The 18,375-nt window shown below is 36.1% G+C and overlaps 1 protein-coding gene across 1 annotated transcript in view; it reads left to right on the forward strand.

Annotated features, from left to right (window-relative positions):
• TSG101 (tumor susceptibility 101) overlaps nt 1-18,375 on the forward strand; it is a 35,297-nt gene that overhangs the window by 7,962 nt on the left and 8,960 nt on the right. Inside the window, exons 3-7 of the mRNA XM_012654384.1 lie at nt 2,453-2,518; nt 4,683-4,846; nt 6,686-6,812; nt 10,817-10,883; nt 14,828-14,919. Coding sequence (XP_012509838.1) covers nt 2,453-2,518; nt 4,683-4,846; nt 6,686-6,812; nt 10,817-10,883; nt 14,828-14,919 — 516 coding nt within the window. The remainder of the gene's footprint in view (nt 1-2,452; nt 2,519-4,682; nt 4,847-6,685; nt 6,813-10,816; nt 10,884-14,827; nt 14,920-18,375) is intronic.

Consider the following 18,375-nt stretch of genomic DNA (forward strand, 5'->3'; position numbering starts at 1 on the left):
ATGCCCCCTCATTTTGACCCACCTTGTTTCTGTCCACATACCGTACTATGGTATTTTGAACTACAAAAAACTTGATGTTGCCAAAATTAAAGTCTGTTTTAAAATGGCTTCTATGGGGAGAAAAATGACTGGGGCTAGAACTTTACTATAAGTGTCTAGTTTTTATTCATTTTAAAAGAATATATATATTGACCAAAACTGACAAAGACTCCAACATCATCAAACATATCTTGTATAGCTTCATAATAGTTTCATATGGCAGGACCAAGTATAAACCATTGTTATCAAAATGCTTTTAGATGGCCAGGCATGGTGGTTCATGCCTATAATCCTAGCACTTTGGGAGGCCAAGCCGGGAGGATTTCTTGAGGCCAGGAGTTTGAGACCAGCCTGAGCAAGAGCAAGACCCCATCTCTACAAAAAATAAAAATTAGCCAGGCATGGTGGCATGCACCTGTAGTCTCAAGCTACTCAAGATGCTGAGGCAGGAGGATTGCTGCAGCCCAGAAATATGAGATTACAGTGAGCTCTGATGATGCCAGTGCACTCTAGCCTGGGCGGTAGAGTGAGACCTTGTCTCAACAACAACAAAAATGCTTTTAGAGTAAACAAAGTCCCAAATTTATATAAGGTGTTTTTTTAAAAAAAAATGCACAAAATCAGAATAAATTGTACAGTTTACAATTGTTAATGGTAGTAAAAGAACCCGGGTCAACAATTTTACTGAGGTGTCACTTAACAGCAGGGATATCGTCTGAAAAATGCATCTCATTGTGAGGACATCGTACAGAGTGTATAATACTTACATAAACCTAGATGGTATAGCCTACAATACACCCAGGATGTACAGCATGTTACTGTACTAAGTAGTGCAGGCAGTTGTAACACAATGGTGTTTGTGTATCTAAACATAGAAAAGATACAGTAAAAAATGGTATTATAATCTTATGGGACTGCTGTCATGTTTGCAATCTGTAATTGACCAAAACGTCATTATGCGGTGCATGACTGTAGTTCTGTGTTCTTGCACTACACATTACAGCCTTTTCCCTATGTGATACAGTGTTAATTCCAAATCATTGTTACAAATAATAGCAGTCCGGGTAATACAAAGTATGTGCCTTAATTAAATTGATTGCCCAATTAGGGCACATTTTAAAATTATAGAAGTAAGTAGGCAATTATTTTGTGTATTAGGGCACATATACAATTATAGATAAATTATAGATAGAAAAAGTGTGTGGCATGAGAGATTGATATTACAAGAAAACATCTATCTTTAAGTATGAAAACATTTCTTTTTTTATTTTTAATACTGACTACTCAGGAGACTGAGGTGGGAGGATCACTTGAGCCCAGGAGTTCAAGTCCAGACTGGGCAATGTAACAAGACCCCCATCTCTAAAAAATAAAAATAAAGATAAAATTGTGGTTTAATACTACATTGGGATTGAGAATGACAGTGAGGATAAACATCTGGGGATTTCTAAAATATAATAATATTCAGTTAACATTTAATATGGTCTTGTTTTTTTTTTTTTTTTTTTTTGAGACAGAGTCTCACTGTGTTGCCCGGGCTAGAGTGCCGTGGCGTCATCCTAGCTCACAGCAACCTCAAACTCCTGGGCTCAAGCGATCCTCCTACCTCAGCCTCCCAAGTAGCTGGGACTACAGGCATGCGCCACCATGCCCAGCTAATTTTTTCTATATATTTTTAGTTGTCCAATTAATTTCTTTCTAATTTTAGTAGAGATGGGGGTCTCGCTCTTGCTCAGGCTGGTTCCGAACTCCTGAGCTCAAACAATCCACCCGCCTCGGCCTCCCAGAGAGCTAGGATTACAGGCGTGAGCCACCGCGCCCGGCCAATATGGTCTTGTTTCATAGTGATTTTTGAATAGTTTTTATAATCATATTAGTTGAGAACCAGAAGCTCATATATACTGGGATTGTAGCACTCACATTCATTTTTCCAAGTACTACAGTCACACACCATATAACATTTAGGTCAGTGACAGCATATATGATGGTGGTCCCAGAAGATTATAATAGATTTGAAAATCTATCACCTAGTGACATATGTAGCTGTCATAACATTGCATGACAACACATTACCTTTTCTATATTTGTATACACAAATACTTATCATTGTATTATAACAGCCTCCAGTATTCACTATGGTAACATATAGAACAGGTTTGTAGCCTAGGAGCAACAGACTAAACCATATAGCCTAAGTATGACTGTAATTAAAGCATCTTTTCTTTACTCATTCAACAGCTGATCCCATTGAGTGAATCAACAAGTATTCTTTGTTATTGGGCAGAATGGATGATACATTAACAAGTGAGCCCATTCAAGGATAATAATGACTTTTAACCAATGTTTCTGAAAGAATAACTTACATGGGGCCTCTCTAAAAATGCTTATGATTAAATCATTGTTTTCCTTTCAGTTTTTAATGATGGCAGTTCCAGGGAATTAATGAACCTCACTGGAACAATTCCTGTGCCTTATAGAGGTAAATGGCTTGTGTTATTTATGTTTCCAGTATAGATGCATTTTGATTATATAATAAATAAGTTGCCAAAGAGTTACAAGTAAATTAAACCTACTCTCTCATGGCTTTTTCATGATAATACAGAGATTTTTACTTCTATTCTAATCGAACTTTGTTTGGCAGCAGCACCTACCATTTTCAGTTTTTTGAAAGTTCCTTACCAAGATGTATCAACAAATAAGTGCCTAAGTACACTGAGGGAATTTAATGTGTCACAGAATCAGAGAATCTTAGAACTAGAAAGGGTTCTTAGTTGCCTCCTCGTTCAGCCTACCACGCCATTCAGACTTCTGACAGTGGAAACCTAAGATAGAAGCTTTAAAGTCAGGACAGAGTTAGGTTTGAGTTCTCACACTGTTATCTTACCAGTTTGGTAGCATGTTATAGATAAGCATCTGTAACATTTGGATAAGAGTACCTAACTCAGGGGAAATGAGAATTCATGGAGATAATGTATGTGAAGGACTTGGCACAGAGCCTTGTATATAATAATCAGACAATTAAATATAGCTATTATTTATGGTTATGATGTTGGTGATAATGCTGATGATAATTACATCTCTTTCAGCCAGTCATCCACCCTCTGCTGAAATACTTACAGTGATAGGATTCAGTTTCATAAGAGACCATTTTGTTTTTATACAGCTCTGTTTGTTAATTATTCCTTGTGACTAAGGCCTATGGCCCTGTAACTTACCCATTGATTTCACACAGTACCTGCTATGCATGAGGCAATAGGGATAGGGGTTATAGATACAAAGGTTAATAAAGGATGTACCCTTTCTGGAGGAACTACCAGTAATAGGGGAAGCAGAAGGAATAAATAGATATTTACACTATTGTATAGCTGCTATAGAATGATAATATGAAAAGGTGCTATGAGATTACAGAGGAGAATAAGGTCACATGGGACTATCACAGAGGAAGTGACATTTGAGCTTGCTGTTAAAGGATGAGTCAACCATTCATGACAGGATGCATGTTCCAGGCAGAGGGAAAAACACTTAATTGAGCATCAGCATTGTATAAAGCAAGTATGATAAATTTTGGGACAACTGAGAGAAATTCAATATTACTGACTTTGCCTTTGCCCTCAGGAAGTAAATTCTGGTGAGGGAAATAGGTATGGGGAGGGTGTGTGTATAAACCTTCTCTGTTCCCTCAGCCATTCTTCATAGGGTGGAGTCCACAAGCCTAAGTTATTCTGGGAAATTCTTTATTTTCATAAATCAAAGAATCCTGGGTGGTGGAAATATGTTTTATGTATCGGCATATATTCTATTGGTGCTTTTCTTATTGTTCATTGTAGAAGTGATTTGTGTTAAAAAAAATCCAAAGTCCCACAAATATCTGATGTCTTTAGGTGAAATTTATATATACATACTTATATGTAGTGACACTGTTTCTAAGGGGAAAAAAATGTATCTGAATTATGTTAGGTGATTCAAATAGTTATTTGGGACATTGGTCTTTGAGCAGAGTAAGAAAAGGCTATGATTTATGTTTAATCTATTAAATGTATTGCATCTTTTGAAACACTGTTTAATTTGACGATGTATAGTCAGATTTCTCAGCTGAGACAGATGTTATTACATAAAGCAAAGAGAAGGGGATGACAAGATTGATTCTGAATAACTACCACTGAAAATGTCATATGCATTGATGACACTGTGGACACCAATCAACATATTTGACAGTTGGATTGGGTTTTGTAGTCTGGCTTTTGGCAAAGGAATTTCAAGTCTAGCTTATTGTACCACTTTTCTGATACGGCACCTTAATCCATGTTCTTCCTTCCTTCTGTTTCTCTTGCCAGCAAGTGTTATTAACTGAAATGACCAGTCAAGTAGCAAATAATAGATTGAGTCAAAAGATAATTCATAAAGAATGTTTTATAGCAGCAAGCAGGCACCGGCATAGTACTGATCAGTTAGCTTCTTTGTACTGCTGATATGTTTTACAAACTAAAAATTTAAGAAACTGATCTTAAATAGAACTTTGAAACATAAAATATTTGTTGTGATTTTTTAAGTGTTGCTTAGTTGTAGCTCTCTCTTCCTTACCTATTAAGGTATTAATTGAAAAATAATAAAACTAGAGTAACAAGTTTCTCTTTCTTTCTCAGGTAATACATATAATATTCCAATATGCCTATGGCTGCTGGACACATACCCATATAATCCCCCTATCTGTTTTGTTAAGCCTACTAGTTCAATGACTATTAAAACAGGAAAGCATGTTGACGCAAATGGGAAGATATATCTTCCTTATCTACATGAATGGAAACATGTAAGTATCAATGGTGTTTTGTGAATTAGGTGTATTTTATATATTTTGCTCTCTAGCCCCTGCTTTTTGTTAACACTCAAGGAAGATTCTAAGGAAAGATAAGTTCAGGTAATGGACTGATCACTCAGTTGAGGGTAATTAGAAAAGGCTCTCTAAAAATATCTTAGATTTATATAGAGCTTTGTAATTTACAAAATACTCATATTCACTTTTATTTGCTAGAGTTGAACCTTTAAAAATAGACAGAATTCACATAGTGGGAAATGCATTTAAAAAGTAGTATCCCAGTGGTGGGAGATATATTTGTAGAACTCAAATCTCATTACTCAAAGCATTCCTGTCAAGAATAATAGAAGGGAACTTCTTTTCCTGCCTTTGATGATGTAACTGTGGCAGACTACTGTTCCTGTCTAAAATAACTAGAAAAGGCAGAGAAAATACAAACAATACCTGTTGGTAGGCTTTGGAAAGCTCTTGAGGCAGTTAAGACTTAAAGGGCCAAGATTCTATAGAGAAGGGACTAGCAAAGAGATGAGCCAACGTTCTGCCAAAAACTTTTCCTCGGGGGTATTTACTGATTCTTGATGCAGGGTGAGAGACTGAGAATGTGGGCAGAGGGCCTTAGCTAAGAGGCAGGGAAGCCTGCAGATTTCCAGTAATCTCACAGGGCTGAAAAAACAAAAGTCTCTGTTCTATCTACCAAGGTAGCCAAGACTTTTAAGATCCGAGATTTGGGAGAAAAAGAAGCCACACAGAAGTACATCAGATACTCTGAGTTTCCCTACCTTAAGAGATACGCTGAGTTCCTAAGCTTCAAAGACAAGCTGCTAAAATGCTAAACAGCTGCTGAAAAACACAGCCAAATTTTCAGCAGTCTCAGGTTGAAGAGGAAATTGGTATTCAGAACCTTATCAAGGAGAAGGGGTAAAAGTAAACACCCTAAGATCTTAGTTGGCACCAATGGAGGAATACTCTCAGGAGGGGGAATACAGAGAGATATAATGAGCCTTACAAAAACCCAGCCTTGAGTCAGCTCAGTCCCTAATTTTACTAAGTTGATTCTCACTGTATCTGTCTGCCACAGGATAGGGTGAACCCTTGCTGGAGGGAGATAATGTATAGATGCTCTATAATTTTTCATGAACAATGTCCAGCATACAGTTTAAAATTATTGAGCTGGGCATGGTGGCTCATGCCTATAATTCCAGCACTTTGGAAAGCTAAGGTGGAAGATCGCTTGAGGCCAGAAGTTTGAGACCAGCCTGAGCAACTTAGTGAGACCCCGTCTCTACAAAAAATTGGCTGAACATGGTGGCACACGCCTGTAGTCCCAGCTGCTGAGGAGGCTGAGGCAAGACGATTGCTTGAGCCCAGGAGTTTGAGGTTGCAGTGAGCTATGATGATGCCACTGCACTCTAACCTGGATAACAGAGTGGGGCCCTGTCTCAGAAAAATAAAAACAAAGGCCTTAAATAATACTGTGACTGCCGCTTCTTTCCATCCTTAAATTTGTACCAGTATATTTAAATTGTCCATTGGCAATAAAATAGGTTTTGGTTAGCTCTGTAGAATCAAAGGAAGGACAGTATCATCTGAATTTTGCGATATGCTGCTTTGACTAGTGCTGTTCTTATATACATGAAGCAAGAGCCTTGTTGCAAGTAATGATTAAAACCACCTAACTATTAAAATAAGTTTATTAAATGGAATTTTTATGATTGAGGTCCTACAAAGAATATTGTCAAGCTGAGCTGAAAACTGATGAGAAATGGCCAAACTTTTCCTTTTTGCTGAAAAATGATTCTGTAGCTGACTTGAATTTGTTTTCATTTTTTTTAGCCACAGTCAGACTTATTGGGGCTTATTCAAGTCATGATTGTGGTATTTGGAGATGAACCTCCAGTCTTCTCTCGTCCTACTACTTCAGCATCCTATCCACCATACCAGGCAACAGGGCCACCAAATAGTAAGTAGAATCAAGATTTGATTTTAAAGCTCATGTAAACAAAGTCTTACAAAAATTATTTTTAATGACTTCACTTTGCTTTTTAGCGTATCAAGTTAGTGAATTTTTTGGAGGTATTCTGAGGCCCCTCATCTGCATGTACAGATTCCCACCAAAGACTGGCATTTGGGCTTCCATTTGTGGGTAGAAATCTATGTATGGGTGTGTTGGATTTCAAAATGAGGAAGAAAGAATGCTGGAATAGAGCTAGAATTTTTTAAATTATGTATGCTTCGGAATAGCCTCATTTGATCAGCTTGTGAGCAGATATGACTTGAAAGGTAGTCTGACCTTTCCTTTCCCTTTGCAGCTCCAGGATCAATGTTATAGATAAGGTTAATTATAAGATCAACTAAATCATTCACATTCTAGCTATTCTGGGTATACACAATTGGACATCTAGCTCCCAGCTTTCTTCTCTTTAGTACAGCCAATTCATGATTTTACCTTGTGTGGAATGGCAGGGGCATGGAGACAATATCAATTCTCCCCTAATTAATATATATTATCTCTATATTTTTGAGTAATTCTTACTGATACTTTAAAATCACCCTGAATAATTTAGAGTTGGTTGTACTTACTTATTTTGACTTGACTAAATCTGTATTGATTTGATTGTGTTTTGAGCTGTGATTGTTTTTTGTAAATTTTATTCAAGATTATAAGTAACCAAACTTATTTATCTTATAAGACAAACTACGTGAGCTTTCATTTTTTCTTCTGCTGAAAATTGTACTATTCCTTTTTAACCGTTCTTTCTTGAGGAACATCTTGACTTACAAGCTGAATGGGAATCTGGCAGAAGGAACTTTTTGAACCTATTTCCCTTTCCTTCCCTACCTTCCCAGAATAAGTTTGATTCTAGGATTAGCATCTCTTTTAGTAAAAACACTGGTGATTCTTTTGGAACAGAAATTTGTCTTCATCTTATTAAATTCTGTTGACTCTAGTGCCCAGAGTACAGAACCTTGCTTAAGTCTTTCCTAGTCTCATTACTTTTGTGTATTTGCTCAGATAATATATAGTCAGTGACCACTTAGGACAAAGTTAATCCTTTTCAGAAATTTAGGTATTCTCCTAAACATTTTTTTCCTAAATTTCTTCTAGTTTTACATAGACATTGGAAGTGCAGTATTCTGAAAAGAGATCACACTGTTGTCACTATTGCTGTTCAATTTTGTACTCACTGTAAGTCACCTTAAACACCATAGAGCAAATTTAAGTAAATTACTGAGACCAATTTATTGCCCATCCATTCCCATTTTAATACATTTCATACATTTAGCCAACATACTACATTCTTAAATATAACTAAAGAAATGAAGGCTTGAATTCCACTCTCCCATACACCAAGGAATAATCCAGAAGTTTGGATACATACTTAAATAAATATTATCTTACAGTTGAAAAATTGTACATTTCGGCCAGGTATGGTGGCTCATGCCTGTAATCCTAACACTTTGGGAGGCCAAGGCAGGAGGATTTCTCAGGGCCAGGAGTTAGAGACCAGCCTGAGCAACAGCAAGACCCTATCCCTACAAAAATAAAAAATAGAAAAATTAGCCAGGTACAGTGGCGTGCACCTGTAGTCCTAGCTAATTGGGAGGCTGAGGCAGAAGGACCGCTTGAACCCAGGAGTTAGAGGTTGCAGTGAGCTATGATGACACAACTGCACTCTAGCTGGGGTGGCAGAGTGTGACTCTATCCCCTCCCCCCACGAAAAAGAAAAAAATATATATACATTTCTATTATTATTATCATGACTCAAAATATTTTTGACCTCTTAGGATGGCTTCTGAGCTAGCTGAGTCACATTAAAAAACAGTTGTAGGCTGGGTGTGGTGGCTCACGCCTGTAATCCTAGCACTCTGGGAGGCCGAGGCGGGAGGATCACTTGAGGTCAAGAGTTCAAGACCAGCCTCAGCAAAAGTGAGACCCCGTCTCTACTAAAAATAGAAAGAAATTAGCCAGGCAACTAAAAATAGGACAAAAAAAAAAAAATTAGCTGGGTGTGGTGGCGTACACCTGTAGTCCCAGCTACTCGGACAGCCGAGGCTGGAGGATTGTTTGAGCCCAGGAGTTTGAGGTTGCTGTGAGGTAGGCTGATGCCACAGCACTCTAGCCCAGGCAACAGAGCAAGACTCTGTCTGAAAAAAAAAAAAACAAAAAGCCAAACAGTTGTTGTTATACCTCATTTTTTGACAACTAACAGTAATAATCAGCATTTATTGAGTGGTAATTATGAGTCACAGCTAAGTACTTCATATAACATTCTCATGTAATCCTCACAGTAACCCCGTGTGTTAGGTATACATGTTGTGTCCCATTTTATTCTAGCTCTAAAATTACTTCACCCTGTTATCTGCTTCCTTGATGGTCTTGGAGCCAAAAGAATTTGTTGTTTCCCAAAATTAAAACTTGGAGGCTTTAGTGGAATGATTAGCTTTTCAGAATCTTAGAAATAAAAAAATTGCTTATAATTATGAGGAAATTGCTTATAACTGTGAGGTGGTGGTTTGTATGTATGAGAGAGAAACTAGCATGGGAGGGTGGTAATTGACTGTGTATATTCCTGACACTTAATAGTGACCTCATCTTTTCATAAGGATGTTCATAAAGATCAACTGTGCTTTGTTCCTGGGAAGAAACAGTGTTTTATGGAATCTAACAGTTGTGAGATTTTGAGAGTGTTTTTCCTTTCTGAATATTATTATTAAACATCCTAGCTTCATCATACTTAAGAAATTTACTTATGACATCTATAGATTCATCCTAACAAGAAGACTGTGAACACTGGTGTTTGGAGATGTATGCTCAGCAATGGTGGTAAAGGCTTCTAAGGCCCTTTTTGATCTGAGCCCAGCATACTTCTCCCACCCACTTGCATTCTGTGCTCTAGAAGGCACCGCCTCTCTTGCCTTCAAACCTTCATGTATCAATCCTCTACTAGATCACGTTTGTTTATCCCTGCCTCCTAGATTTAGATTAGCTCCCTTTCCTGGATGATCTCATATAAAGCACTTAACTTACCCTTACCCTGTACTTACACTGTCCATAGCACTTATCACTCTTCATTATTTCTTGCTTGTTTATCTCCCCAGCTAAACTCTAAGCAACTGAGGCCAAGGATTCTTTTTTTCTTTTCTTTTTTTTTATTTTTTTGGTCAACAAATCCCAGGTTCCTGTCACATAGCAGGTACTAAAATATGTATTAATTGCATTAAGGGCTAATTCATCATTGTATTCAGTGAAAAAAAGTTTCACTGATTCCGAGAACAAGTACAGTTAAGGCCAAAATTAACTTCTTTTCATTTTCTTCCTCTATTGATTAGCCTCTTGGCACCATTGATCTTAGTTCTATGCCATTAGTGTTCTCTTTGAAGAATATATAAAGCATTCTTTAAGCTTACTGAATTGTAATCTTTTTTCTCCCTAGTATTTCTGGGCTTTTGTTTTATATTTTTAACCTGTCTAGATGAATATAAGCTTTGTATAGGACTTCTCATGGTAATTTGAAGTCTTTTAAAGTCCTCAAACAAGGCAACAAAACCAGCTGTGCTAATTGGTCAACATAGTCCTAAAAGAAATATCAAAAGATTTTTTAGATATAATAAAGAGGTCACTTTCTAAGAAACTGACCTTGGACCAAAAAGGCCAGAATTACTTTCTCTAAATTCCAAATTAAACCAGCTCTTGTCTCAGGTTATTGACTCTTTGAGAACTTTTACTGCTGACCAGGTTGACCAGTTCGCCAGATTGTTGGGATTGTCATGAGTGTTGTCGTGACTCATGTTTAATGATTTGAGAATATGTGAAGGTGGGGTGTTTTGTTTTGGTGCTGAGCTTTGGATTCTTTAACTGTATAAAATTTTGCGGTGGTTTGACAGTGTGGTGTATCTTATTCAATAGCCGACTTACTCAGGACTATGCATATTATTTTTAAAACGTTAAAAAATTGTTTTTAGCTTCCTACATGCCAGGCATGCCAAGTGGAATCTCTGCATACCCATCTGGATACCCTCCCAATCCCAGGTAATGAAAAACTATCTTTTGAATAATTTTATTAGAAATTCTACTATTAGATCTAGAATCAAAATAATTTGCTATCTAGGGCATTAAAATAAATTTAGTTGCAATTTAATGGAAGATAAAACCTGGTTTATTAGTATAATTTTACAGTATGTGAATATAGTTTGAAATTTTTTTCCAATCTAGAGAAATGCAGCTCCATTTTCTTGACAGAGAGGAAAGGGATGGGGTTGGTAATGACAATTATCTTTATTGGTTTGGGACTTTGAAATCCTTGCTACTTCCCTTTTAAGAACTTTGTGTATCCAATGTAGATAGCTGAAAAGTTAATGGAATACTACTGATAATGAATTCAGCCAAGGAGAAAAATATTTTTATACTCTTAAAAAAAATCCCCACCTTATCTTTTCTTTAAATTACAGGGAACCATTTAATGGTTCATACCATGTGGTCAGACTTGTCCCATATTTATTTATTCAGTTCATAGAGTACATGTACTATCAATCTTTATTATCCATTTAGTAATAACACTACATGGGTAAATTAACAGTGAAATCAGTCTATAGATAACATGCACTAAAAAGTCAATGAGAAATAATTATTTAACCTATGTTTGAAACAGGTACATGTGTCAGTGGTAATCTAGAAGTACTTTCCAAAGGTGGTCGTTGGACCAACTTAAAATGCACGATTGGCATATACTGATGCCAAGATGAGATTTCTAGCTGCTCTAACAATTGACAAGAAAATTTTAACTCTGCTAACCCTTCTTAGCTTCATATAACCAAATCATAATCCTCACAGATAAATGCTGCCAGATTTCCTGAATACCTGTCATAGATAAATATGTATATGTACATATATAATATCCAAGATCTTGAATGTTAATTTAGCAAACTTATTTCTTTTCTGGGCCTTTCTTAATTTCAGAGACCAGCTTTAAAAGGTGGTAAGCATTCTGTCACTTTAGATAGGTAAAGCAGAGACTAGAAGAACATCTGCAAGGGACAATAGAGAAAGATTTCTATGATAGTAATATGTAAGCAGGTTATAAGTTTTAGTTTTCTTGAGGCCCTAAATTTTCTGATTAAGTTCTAGAACTGGGATCCTGTCTGAAGCCTTAAAATTGCAAGCCTTTATAATTAGAAATTGCTAGTAAAGAGGAACTTTGGATATAGAGGGAATTATTATTGAAGGTACAATTAGGAAATGGACTTCTGAACAGTAAAGCCATTTAAAAGAGACTTGTAGGTAAAAACGAAAGCTGAAAATACTGACAGAAATGTAAATCTTACTTACTTGTCTTAGATAACCATAAAAGTGTCCCAGAGATATAATGCTTTTTTCCTTTAAAATCTTTACTCTCAAAACATAAGATGAGTTGTTAAAAGGTAACTGTTTAAATTGCCATCTGTATCTTTCTGTATATAAAAGGTCTTGGCAGAAGAGCCTCAGAACCTTTCTCTTCTCCTTTCATCCCAAAGTAGAATTAATAAATCAGTGCCTCAAGAAGATTCTTATCTTAAAACTTTTATGATGATAGTCTCTTGTTGCTGTAAAAAGTTGGACGAGATGATTTTTAAGTTTACGTCCAAATCTTAAGATCTTTCAGAAGTTTTTTGTGGCACCTGCAGCATGTACACAAGGAAACTAAAAGGTGTATCAGAGTGATTGTTCCGGTTTTGGTATATATACTACCAAGCACGTATTAAGATTATTAGGAAACAGTTGCTGATACCAGAAAGACAGAAAATGGTAAGTGCTGTAATGAATAAACAGAACTCTAAAGGAGAGGTCACATCTGGTTTGGAGGTGAGAGCTTAGAGATAACTTCTTAGCTGAAAGAGCTGGTTTATGAAGATGACCTTAAAAAAAAAAATTAGAGATTAAGGGAGCAGCAAAGAGTAATGACAGTTTATAACCGAGAAAAAACTCACAAGTTAGCAAGTCCAGCTCACTCATTTTATGTGAGCAAAGGTGCAAAAGCCAAAAAAATTCCAGGATAGAATAGGGAATACTCTAGTATGGCTGGAAAAAATAGGGTTATGGGTAGGAGAATTGAAGAGATTAAAGGTACAACTTTCAATAGGTACTCCAGATCTCCCAAAACTTTCCCTAATCTCTAACTGATACTGATTTTCCACTGTTTATCTCCTGAACTTTTATTTAGCATTTGTTATTTTCTTCTGTCAGGATTGTTTACAGGGATATTGCCTTGTTTTAATTAATAGCTTTCATGGGGGAGAGATGGATTTATATCTTAGTTCCTACCTCAAGCATGTAGAAACAGTACCTTGAATACAATAAATAGTAAATTTTGAAGAGGTACATAAAGAAACAGGAACATAAGAGTACAGGAAAATTCTTTTTAAAAACACTTAGGTCAAAAAGCTCTTTGACTCCCACTGCTTCACTTGACCAATAAAAAAAAAAAAAGCTCTTTGAAAAAGATTTGCTACATAGCACAAATTGATTAATAATCTACAAAGATCAGAAATTATACTACCCAATTATTTGTTAAGAAAAATTATTAACCTTGAAGATGGAGAATAACCATGAAGAGGAAATTGAACAAACTAAATAAACAGAGAGTTCTCTGAAGTTAATATCTGTAGGCCTAGAAGAGTTTTATACCAAGTTACTGAAAAATTCAGCAATATGATCACAGATTGTCTTTGAAAAGGTATGCAAAATGGGATAAACTCCAGAAAAGAGCAGTTATCCCAGTTTTCAAAAAAGTAGATTCAGATATTTTAGTAAGATAGATGGTATTTCCTTATAAGATTATAGCATTGATTACTAAAGAGACTAGAAACAGAAGTACTGTTCAGTAGCTTGCAGCATGTGTCCACTATAAATAAAAATGCTTGAGATTTTTCCTTTTTGATTTTGCTTTTAAACTGATAGATAAGAGAGTACCATGATTACATTGACTATTCAGCAAGTCACATATAAAATTTTTTGTTGGGGACAAGTTATAAACTGTGAGCTGGTAGTACAAACAAGAGAGTCTTCAAACCACTGCACTGAAAAAAGTATTACTGACCATGAACTTGGAAAGAGCTTTTGCTCCAGGGCTGTGGGCTATTTCTTTTTAATCAGTAATTTTAATGGACTTACAGAAGGCACGTTGATCAGAATTGCAGATATCGTAAACCGGACAATTGTAGCTAAAGTAGAATTAATCAAGATTTATTGTCCAACTAATAGGAAGCTAGTAATCATCCTATTTTACTTTTTTTCTGTATTATAAGGGAAACACTGATAAACTAGTGAATATTCACAGGAAAATGGTTAGATACGAAAATCATGTCCTGTGAAGGATGGCTGAAGAAATTAAGAACATTTAACCTGAAGAAGAGAAGACTAAGGAAAAATGTTAGAAGTTTTCAAATAGTTGAGTGTTTGGAGTCTTTAGATATTCGAGTAATCTTCCAAAATGCAAATTTAGAACTATTATTTAGAAGTTATATTAAAATGATGTTTAGTGTTCAGTAGAGAAAGGTGACCATTTGTCAGGTATGCTGTAAATGATATTTATAGATAGGAGGTTTTTGGATAGGAGATTAGAGGACAATACCTCTCAGGAAAGTTCCTTCTGGCATTGATATGAATGTATGAATAACACAAATTATTCATAGAGTGAGAAGAAAGTTTTTTTTAAATTACTTAAGGAGAAGTATTTTCAGATTAGATATTTGTAAAGGTTACCAACGAGCCACAGGTGAAAATTAAATAGTATCATTTCCCTACAGACTAGTAAATCCAGTGTCATTAATGGAATTTCCATAGAACTTTACTTGAACAAATACCTGTAACTCTAAAACTATAAATTCAATAACTGGTAAAACAGCCATGTATCAAGCTTAAATTCCTGGATGGGGTCCTTAAAAATACTGTAGTGTTGGGTCATCTTAATGTTTAATGTTTTTTGTTCTTTTCTTTAGTGGTTACCCAGGTTGTCCTTACCCACCTGGTGGTCCATATCCTGCCACAACAAGTTCCCAGTACCCTTCCCAGCCTCCTGTGACCACTGTTGGTAAGTACCCTTGAAAAATTTGTGTTTCTCCACACAAACAAAGTCAGAGTCTCCTGTTGTGAAAAGTGCATTTCACTTTTATTTGTGAAATTTTAGCATTCTCCTTTTTCTTAGAGGAAAAACTGATGGTCAATATTCTATAATCTGAAGCTTAAAGTAAGTGATTTATCATCATATAAATGAGCCTTCTACCAGGGCATAAAAATAAATCTGATCAACTGTTGTCACTCTTTCCTGTTTATTATATGTATTCATTGGCGAACCTTGTATGTATTGAGCTATCGGCAGATACCTAGATTTTCCTCACCTGACTATATCTAAAAACGTGATCATCTTTAGGAGAAGAAAGCAGCATGATTTAATATGAATGGGTCAAGTACGACAAATTATTGTAGTTTCTACTTTTTTGTGTTATTTATTAGGGTTGCCTGAAATATAATTTTCTTCAACTAAGAAAATCAAAGCAATAAGAGAACTTTTATAGACTCCCACCCCCATTTATACCTACCTCCCAACCTGTACCACTGTATCTGTCTTCTCCCTGTTACCACACCTCAGCTATCTTTGCTTCAGTCTAAAACTGGTTTCTCCACTAGATTTTATCCCCTCTAACTTATTATTCAGGGGCATCATGTCAGCAGTTCTCCCCTCTTCATTATCAAGTTTTGTTCTCTACTGGATTGCTCTTATCAGCACACAAAAACATGCCCTAAAATAAGCGTAAAGACTCCACCTCTTAAACCAATGGAAAGAAATCCCACACTCATGGATTGGAAGAATTAATATTGTTAAATGACCATAATACCCAAAGAAATCTATAGATTAGGTGCAATCCCTATCAAAATACCAATATCATTTTTCACATAAATAGAAAAAAACAGTCCTAAAATTCATATGGAACCAAAAAAGATGCCAAATAGCCAAAGCACTCCTGAGCAAAAAGAATAAAACTGGAGGTATCACACTGCCTGGCTTCAAAATATATTACAAGGCTACAGTTATATTATTAGAATAAAAACATATAAATCAATGGAACAGAATAGAGAACCCAGAGATACACCCACTTATTTACAGTCAGCTGATTTTTAACAAAGGCACCAAGAACATACACTGAGGAAAAGACACCCTCTTCAATAAATGGTGCTGGGAAAACTGGATTTCCATATACAGAAGAATGAAACTGAACCCCTATTTTGTACCATATACAAAAATCAACACAAGATGGATTAAAGACTTAAGTGTAAAGTCTGGAACTATAAAACTACTGTAGGAAAACATAGGGGAAGTGCTTCAGTATATTGACCTAGGCAGAGATTTTATGGCTAAGACCTCAAAAGCACAGGCAACAAAAATAGCAGAGGGGTGGAGTGTAGTCAGAAAAAAATAGATAGGTAAAAAACAAAAACCGACAGGGCACGATGGCTCACACCTATAATCCTAGCACTCTGGGAGGCCGAGGCTGGAGGATTGCTGGAGGTCTGGAGTTTGAGATTGCCGTGAGCTAGGCTGATGCCATGGCACTCTAGCCCGGGCAACAGAGCAAGACTCTGTCTCAAAAAATAAAATAAATAAAATCATAAAATAAAAGAAGATAATAAATAAAATATAAATGAAGTAATAGAGATTGCATTCATTATAGCAACCTGTTCTGAAAAGGTGGTAAAGAAGGCTGAGGATGGATGCAGATCTTGGGACTTTAAACATCTCCTTCTGACTCCTGTCTCAGTGTAGGTTTTGAAAAGCATTTAAAAGAAAATCAGATAATTTATTTTGTCATCTCATTTTACAGCTTTTTTGTTACCTAGATCTGTAGTCCCCAACCCCTAGGCTATGGCCTGGTACCGGTCCATGGCCGGTTAGGAAATAGCCCATGCATCACCACCTGAGCTCCACGTCACCCCCACACACACACCTACCCCACTCCACCTCACCCTGGTCCGTGGAAAAATTCCTTCATGAAACTGGTCCCTGGTGCCAAAAAGGTTGGGGACCACTGACCTAGATAAACAGCCTCCAGCCTAACCTGACTTAAAACCATCCCTTCATGAGATTGGAGCTCACCAAGGGCATTGAGTAAGGTAGTAAATGTAGTTGTTGAATAATGAAAAACCAGTTGTAGGTGGTCTGGTGCTTCTCAATCAGGTCTGAGCAATTTTAGTGATATTTTAATGAACTTACTGTCACATAAAAGAGGGAAAAGTTATATTTCGTAACTTAAATTCTTCCCAGAAGTCATTGTAAGTGCAGGGGTGTTTTTTGGATATCATCTTTGCAAATGATTATCAAACATTTTCTACTGGAAGACCAATGGCAAAAGATAGGGAACTTGGACAACTTTCCTTAAATTTTTGTCCATTGCCAGCATATTTACCAATAAGAGCATCAGAATGAAGGTAAACTTTCTTTTCTTGATACCTGAGGATAAAACTTAAATTTTAAAAAATTAAAAACTTAAATTTTAAAATTGAAATTTCTGTTTTCTCCAAGTTAAAAAGCATATGTTTCTTAAGAGCAAAACATTTTTGTTAGAACTAGGCATATAACTTTCACCAAGTTGGCATTGCCAAAACTATAAGAGAACTTGAATTCTGACTTTAAAACTATTAGACTACCACCAAATTATAGAGAATAAGTTGGAGACAACATTAATACTTGTTTGTGTTCTCTTAATAGCAGATTCCAGAAGAAAGCAGAAGCAGGTTTGGGTATGTGGTCATCCGTGCATCTTCTGGGCTGACACACACATGCTGTGTACTTTTAATAGTTTTTTGGGGTTTTTTGTGTGTTTTTGTTTTTGACACTGGAAAAGATTTATCTGGTCATTTGTCCCATATCCCACTTGGATTTTTATTTTTATTTTTTTTGGCAACAGCATCTCACTCTCTTGGCCAGGCTTTAGTGTGCAGTGGTGTCATCATAGCTCAGTGCAACCTCAAACTCCTGATCGCAAAGTGATTTCTGTCTGCCTCAGCCTTCCAAAGTGCTGTGATTACAGATGTAAGCCACTGTACCTGGCCTGGAGTATATTTTTAAAACAAAACACAAAAACACTATCATTTTGTTTTAGCTACAGCCATTCAGCATATGCAAACCAAAATCATGCTTTTAAAATGGATTTTACACATACAAAAGAAAACTAATTTCTACAAAACCTCAAAACCAGAGCTCTTGAAGACTTTTTCCATAGTCTAGCCTATGTTGAAAAGTTACTTATGTGTGATCTTGAATTTGTTAATTCATCCTTACTTTGGTAATAAGTGAGTAATGAAGGAACAAACCTATTCACACAGCAAAAACAACAAAAAAAAAATCTAACTGGTAATAGGCATTGGAACTTAAAGATCCTTTTTCCTGTTACTGTAGGAGCAAAAGAAAAACTGTTTTGTCCATGAATATATATCTTCTTAACCAGTTTCATATATTTAATCCCAAAAAAAGAGTGGGTATGAGCACAAG

This window comes from Propithecus coquereli, unplaced genomic scaffold (assembly GCF_000956105.1).
Source record: "Propithecus coquereli isolate 6110/MARCELLA unplaced genomic scaffold, Pcoq_1.0 Scaffold44, whole genome shotgun sequence".
Taxonomy (NCBI): domain Eukaryota; kingdom Metazoa; phylum Chordata; class Mammalia; order Primates; family Indriidae; genus Propithecus; species Propithecus coquereli.